This window comes from Salmo trutta, chromosome 36 (genome assembly GCF_901001165.1).
Source record: "Salmo trutta chromosome 36, fSalTru1.1, whole genome shotgun sequence".
Lineage (NCBI taxonomy): Eukaryota > Metazoa > Chordata > Actinopteri > Salmoniformes > Salmonidae > Salmo > Salmo trutta.
In genome coordinates, this window is record NC_042992.1 from 35,257,595 (window position 1) to 35,265,052 (window position 7,458).

Here is a 7,458-nt window from a genome sequence, read left to right on the forward strand (position 1 = left end):
GACTGGCCTGCAACAGAGCCCTGACCTCAACCCCATCGAACACCTTTGGGATGAATTAGAACGGCGACTGCGAGCCAGGCCCAACATCAGTGCCCGATCTCACTAATGCTCTTGTGGCTGAATGGACACACATCCCTGCAACATCTTCCCAGAAGATTGGAGGCTGTTATAGCAGCAAAGGGGGGACCAGTCCACATACTTTTGTGATCTAGTGTATGTTAAACGAACGGCCTATAGCTTAGGTTTAGCATGTGTTCAATATAAGCTATCTGACATAGCCTACTTGTTCTCATATGCTGCTAATCCACACTTTTCTTTGTATGCTGACCTAACATTGATGTGGGGTTTATACTGTGCGAAGAGTGCAAATAGACTAGTAAAATCCCAACATCTTCCTAGCCTTATAAATGATCAACTATCGAGACACAAATAACTCTAAAACAATTGTATTATGCCACTGGAGAAGAAACATTTCACCTCATATGTTGTACTTTGAATATTTTTTGGCATGGATTATATCACAGTTATAGCAACAAATAAAATAGCACAGTCTACACGTATATAGAACATTTTAAGATACAAGCATTTATTAAACTCTTATTAAACTCTCATATAATATGTTATATATTTCGATAGATTGGCGGGATTAGGGTGAAAAAAGGTATCCTGGCTCTCAAGAAGAAAGGTGACTTGGATATATTTGGAAAGCGACACAGGGTAGGACGCCAATAATTAAAAAACAAACTGCATTATCCACTTATTAAAACACCACAACAGAGTAAAATCTCAGAGGAGGCTTGGAGATTGTCTAGTTCAGGGAAAGTTAAGCCTGGGACAAAATAAGTACAATAACCATCGCCAATGGCAACAATGCCTTTGTATTCCCCTTCAAATATTGTCCTGTCTCTGCTAGTGACCACTTCCTGTTATGGCCTCCGCTCTTCCTTCTTGCTCTACGATTGGCTGGTGGTGGCAGTTGCAGTGGTGCCAGCGCCCATGCGCAGCAGCTCCTTCCTGTGGTCGAGGATGACGTCAAAGCTGGACTGTAGGCGGTTCTGCTGCTCCTGGACGCGGCCCTGCAGGGTGCGAACCCAGCGGATCAGAGCCAGCCTGCGGTACATGGTCAGCTGGACCTGGTGCTTCTCCATCTCCTGGGCCTTAAAGCGCTCACGGTCCCTCATGGTCCACACGGCTTCCTCCAGCTCAGGCAGCTCACCGCAGTCCGTGTCCGAGTCCGACAACATTCCCCCGACAAGCAGGCTGTTCCCCGTTCTCAGAGGCTTGCTGCTCCTTGTCCTCTCCATCTTGTCGTCCCACTTCCTGGTCAAAGAGGGGGTAAGTGGGTCTGCAGAGACAACAGGGGTACCCTGGTCGCTCCCCTGGTGATGGTTGGCCATGGGCTCCCCCACACCAATGCGATCCCACCCCACCATCCCAGCCCCCTCGCCTCCACTCTCAATATTGAGAGAGGACAGGCTGCCGCTGGACCTGAACTCAAACTCTGAGTCGCTGTTGCCCCATTCTTCTGGATCCTCCACTTCCACCTCCTCCTCTTCCACCACCACTCCCTGTTTCATGCTGCCTCCCCTCAGCTCTTGTTTCTCCTTCTCGGCATCGCTCATCCTCCCCATCTCCTCCTGCATTTTGCCCTCCTCTGCGCCGTCGGGGGGGACTCTTCTGTACCCATTGTCTCCGCTCTCAATCTCAGGCAGGGGCTCCAGGGGGCTCCAACAGGGAAGACGGGACAGTGGGGACAGGGGCCCTGGACCGTAGTGGTTGGAAGAGGAGGAGGGAGGGTGGGGCTGGTCGAGGCCCAACAAGCCCAGGTTACGAGGACGTACCTGGTTGCGGTTCTCGTCCCCTCCCATCATGATGTCATCGTCTTGACCCAGGAAGTTGAAGTTGCCGTCCTTCTTGCCTTGCTTCCTGTTGCCTTCCTGAGGCTGGCTGTTGTTGCTGAGTATCAGCAGTGAGGAGGAGCCGCCTCCCTGGTCTCCGTACTGGGGATTCACGGGTTGGTTCTGGTGAAGCATTTTCCTTGGCTGAAACTCACTTCTTCTTGACCTTGACTGAGATTTACTGTTTAGAAAAGGAGACAGAGAAAAGAGAATATTTTATTTGTCACGTGTTACAAGCCCTTAACCAACAAAAAATTGTTAAGAAAATATAAATAAAATAATGTAAAAAATGTAATAAAATAATGAATGGGTACCGGTACCGAGTCAATGTGCGGGGTACAGGTTAGTCGAGGTAATTTGTACATGTAGGTAGGGGTAAAGTGACTATGCATAGATAATAAACAGCGAGTAACAGCAGTGTCAATAAAAATAGTCCGGGTGGCCATTTGATTAATTGTTCAGCAGACTTATGGCTTGGGGGTAGAAGCTGTTAAGGAGCCCTTTGGACCTAGACTTAGCGCTCCGGTACTGCTTGCCGTGTGGTTACAGAGAGAACAGTCTATGATACGGGTGACTGGAGTCTTTGACAATTTTTTGGGCTTTCCTCTGACACTGCCTAGTATATATGTCCTGGATGGCAGGAAACTTGGCCCCAGTGATGTACAGCTCGTACGCACTACCCTCTGCATCGCCTTACGGTCGGATGCCGAGCAGTTGCCATACTAGGCGGTGATGCAACCGGTCAGGATGCTCTCAATGGTACGGATGTAGAACTTTTTGAGGATCTGGGGACCCATGCCAAATCTTTTCATTCTCCTGAGGTGTTGTCGTGCTCTCTTCACGACTGTCTTGATATGTTTGGACCATGATAGTTTGTTGGTGATGTGGACACAAAGGAACTTGAAACTCTCAACCCTATCCACTACACCCCCGTCAATGTTAATTGGGGCCTGTTCGGCCCTTCTTTTCCTGTAGTCCACAATCATCTCCTTTGTCTTGCTCACATTGAGGGAGAGGTTGTTGTCCTGACACCACACTGCCAGTTCTCTGACCTCCTCCCTATAGGCTGTCTCATCATCGTCGGTGATCAGGCCTACCACTGTTGTGTCGTCAGCAAGCTTAATGATGGTGTTGGAGTCGTGCTTGGCTACGCAGTCGTGGGTGAACAGGGAGTACAGGAGGGGACTGAGCACGCATACCTGAGGGGCCCCAGCATTGAGGATCAGCATGGCAGATGTGTTGTTGCCTACCCTTACAACCTGAGCGCTGCCCATCAGGAAGTCCAGGATCCAGTTGCAGAGTGAGGTGTTTAGTCCCAGGGTCCTTTGCTTAGTGATGAGCCTTGTGGGCACTATGGTGTTGAATGCTGAGCTGTAGTGAATGAACAGCATTATCATATAGGTGTTCCTTTTGTCCAGGTGGGAAAGGGCAGTGTGGCGTGCGATTAAGATTGCGTCATGTGTGGATCTGTTGGGGCGGTATGCGAATTGGCGTGGGTCTAGGGTTTCCGGGATGATGGTGTTGACGTGAGTCATAACCAGCCTTTCAGAGCACTTCATGACTACAGACGTGAGTGATACAGGGCGATAAGTCATTTAGGCAGGTTAACTTCAGTTTCTTGGGCACAGGGACTATGGTGGTCTGCTTGAAACATGTAGGTATTACAGACTCGGTCAGGGAGAGGTTGAAAATGTCAGTGAAGACCCTTGCCGGTTGATCTGGGCATGCTGAGTACACGTCCTGGTAATCCGTCTAGCCCCGTGGCCTTGTGAATGTTGACCTGTTTAAAGGTCTTGTTCACATTGGCTACGGAGAGCGGAACAGCTGGTGCTCTCATGCATGCTTCAGTGTTGCTTGCCTCAAAGCGAGCATAAAAGGCATTTTGCTCCTCTGGTGAAAGTTAGTTAAAGCAATTGTTTCAAGGCTAATCCCTGAGTTAGCCTACAATTTAGATAAATCTGCATGCTATAATTTGATAACTCCTGCCTCATTTCCTGATTCAGTCCTGTATGCTGCTGAATAACTCACAATATGTTTGAGATTAGCCTAATACCAGTTAATCTTCTAGCCATCACTCCTATTCCTTATTTTTCTAATATGGTAAAGAGGAACTGCTCAGTGCGTCCAATTGCACTCCACTTATATTACCATCAAATATTTACATGTCTCCTCTGAACGGAAATTTCTCTAATCCTGACTTCGGGGTACTGTCACTCATTCTCCGCTCTCTCCCATTATGCGCAGGCACGTTGTGCTGAAGGACAGCAACTAACGTTCCAGGGTCGTGCGCGCCACTGGCATCCATGTAAATATTGACGCTCGATTATTGTGCATTAAGTTATCAAGTAAAATCGACATTTAGGTGATGAGATATAACATGTTAATCTATGTTTTCTATTCGTTTGTGGTTCCTGCAATAGCCCAACAATAAAACGCATGTCCATCCTTTTTTTTTAGCTTATGTTAAACTACACAGTATAAACGCTGTCAGCTACGGGATGCACCATTAGTCTAATGCGTTTGTTTGTTCTCAATACACCACCTGCTTTGAAGCTAAACAGCATAATGCTTGAACATTCCTTTTTAATAATAAGTTCTGAAATAGATTTGAAATGTTATGAACGAACGACGATGCTCGATGAAAGCATATAGACTATTATAGGCTATAGATCTCACGACACAAAGCGCCGGGATGTAATATTGTCCTACATAGGCCACATAATATGGTTTGAGAAAAACAGATGTCGTAAAAAAACGCGGTTTTATGAAGTTAATATAAAGATGAATGAATCTCCATTGTGCGTTACGTAATAGCATAGCCCTATAGCAGCAGCGCTATCAGCTCACCCCATATCCGAGTTCTCCTCTCTCGGCCTTAGCGATAACCACTCTCCCACTCATACGAAACAACCTTACCATTCCTTATTTCATTCACCGGTTGCATAATAATTCTGATTGACAAATGTGTGAATTGATTCATAGGAGGGCCTTGTCTTACCGTTTGGTAGACAAGTGCTTCGTAGAGGAACTAGATTCGGCGCCCTCCGTATTTCACCTCCTCCGGTCGACCCCTCCTATGTGATGTTTATCACCGCTCTATCCAGAATCTCTATCCATCCCACCAACTCTCTTCTAGCGCTCTGATAGAATATACTGCTAGCCTACCCAATGACTCACTTCTTAAACTGGGCAGGGAAGGTAGAAGGGAAACTTCAGAAAGAGTGCTGCAGAAATTACATTGGAATGTCTCATCATATCTTTGTTTTTTTAAAGGGAAGGTACGACGAGAAAAGTATATGCCACAAACGAACAATTGTTTATAGGCTACTCAAATGTTACCTATAACAAATGCTCACACTGTTGTCAAGTGAGACAGACTGCTATTTGTTGCACTGTGTCGCTTTAAACTGACGACTGTGTATATGTCGGTATTAGATCATTGAGAACGCCTGTGTTTTCGTGTGTTTTCGTGAGTGTGTTTTCGGGTGGGAGGTATGGTACATCAGACAGACTTTGCAAGTATACTCCCTCCCCATTCCCTGACATGCAGTCGCTGGCGGCAGAAGAGCGAAAGTCCCCCTCGCCCCCCCTTCACCCCATCTCCCCCCTCAAACCCTTTCCACTTCAACAACATCCCCATTCAAGTGTCGCACCTCCAGGCTGTCCCCCTCCTCCCCATCGTTCAATAGTAGCCTAAGCACATGAAAAATACATCAAACACATCGGCCGCCCGCGGCCTCGTCACATGCAAAATCATTTCTATCTTCCAAAACTGAACACAGAACCGTGGAGCAGGACACCGATACAGAGAAACAGATAGCTACAAGGCCGGAAAATAGAAACATTGCGAGACATACAAAAAGAAACAATGAGAGCGCGTGCTGCGGTGCATGTGAACCAAATGTTCAGACGCATGGTCATCCGCGAGGTCCCTTGGGGCGGTAAATAAATATTGTGCTTCGGTTACAGAGCAACGGAGGCAACTCATAACCACCCATCTCACACGCCAGCATTTAATAAAAAAGAGCACGACTTACCTAGCGAATAAGACCTTGCTAGATTTTTTACACAGCCCCAAGTAATGACCCACTTCCCTCAGTTCAGCTTCATCTTCAGCAACACCAGTCCTTACTGTGACAGTGGCCGAGGGGAGCGACCAATGGCTATACTGTCAGCTCACAACACCACAATGCATAACGGCAGATACTGTACTGAGAACCAGAGTTGAGAGAGGACCTCCAGCTTTCTCTTCTCTAACAGAGATAGTCAAATCGACCAAGACACGCTAAATAAAACGAACCCCCATACATTTAGTTAGACGTTCCACCCCTTGGAATGCATCACGGAGAGTGAAAGAGTGCATATTTCTGGTCAATTATTCTAGCCTCTTCTCGGTTGGCAGTAAAATAAATCGGCTTTGTCCTCTAGATATTGTGGATCGGTCAGGCCCGATTAATATAATTCACATAACCTTCCCCGTCTTTCAAATGTTATGATTGAATAAACAAAACCAGGATTAAGTCTCAGCCTAAAGCTAAGAGGGTATCCATGGGGTTCACTCCAGCCCCTGTGCCTGCTCCTAATGGTGTGTAATGAGCTTTCCTGCAGCCCCTAACCCCGAGACCTGCTGCTAAATCACCATGGACTAATGAGATGGAGAGATAAAAGCGGTCATTAAAAGTACTCCTAATGAGGCCTTATTATTAGCCACTTATCATAATCATTAGGTTATAAACTGCAATTATCTTAACTCTGGACCAAGAGCGGTCCTCTCGGATCCTAGAGAGGTCAACAGAGGATGGGTGGAACTTCTAAGGGACTGAGGTCTATAGACATAGGTAACAGTCTTGATTCAGTCAGGTTGTGGTCAGAGTCAACTGGTATTCTATTGTTTGTATTCTGGACTAAGGTAAGACTGATCAAAATGAAGGTGCAGAGAGAGAGAGAGAGAGAGAGAGACAGTGACATTAGGGACACATTTAAGTATGTGATAAGTATGTTACTTACATTTTCACACAATTCTATTGACATCAATGCAAAATTTGAACAAAGCTTAGTGCTGAGTGGACATTTCCCCAACTAGGATTCTGTCACAATCGTCCAAAGGATTAGACCAAGATGCAGCGTGGAATATGTTAATTTTGTAGTTTAATGCAAAAATGAACACTTTACAAATTAAACAAAAATGACAGCCGACAGTTCTGTCAGGTACTTCCAACTAAACAGAAAGCAACTACCCACAAAACCCAAAGGAAAAACAGGCTGCCTAAGTATGGTTCCTAATCAGAGACAACGATAGACAGCTGCCTCTGTTTAGGAACCATACTCGGCCCAACACAAAGAAATTCAAAACATAGAATGCCCACCCCACACCCTGACCTAACCACATAGAGAAACAAACCCTCTCTCTCAGGTCAGGGCGTGACAGTACCCCCCCCCCCCCCAAGGTGTGGACTCCTGGCCGCAAACCTGAACCTATAGGGGAGGGTCCAGGTGGGCATCTATACTTGGCGGCGGCTCTGGTTCGGGGCGTAGCCCCCACACCGCCCGCTGATCCCCC

At 46.7% G+C, this 7,458-nt stretch overlaps 1 protein-coding gene across 3 annotated transcripts; it reads right to left on the reverse strand.

Annotated features, from left to right (window-relative positions):
* Positions 1-562: 562 nt before the first annotated feature.
* Positions 563-6,169, reverse strand: c19h1orf216 (chromosome 19 C1orf216 homolog). 3 transcript variants are annotated; one of them, XM_029735670.1, is made up of 2 exons: positions 5,936-6,169; positions 563-2,079 (listed from the first exon to the last, which is right to left on the reverse strand). In XM_029735670.1, exon 2 carries the CDS (start codon positions 2,031-2,033, stop codon positions 954-956), a length of 1,080 nt encoding a protein of 359 aa, XP_029591530.1. In that variant the 5' UTR covers positions 2,034-2,079; positions 5,936-6,169; the 3' UTR covers positions 563-953. The 3 variants fall into 3 exon arrangements, with proteins under 3 accessions (XP_029591530.1, XP_029591529.1, XP_029591528.1); XM_029735669.1 differs by lacking the exon at positions 5,936-6,169 and adding an exon at positions 4,897-5,410; XM_029735668.1 differs by lacking the exon at positions 5,936-6,169 and adding an exon at positions 4,746-4,847.
* Positions 6,170-7,458: the final 1,289 nt, after the last annotated feature.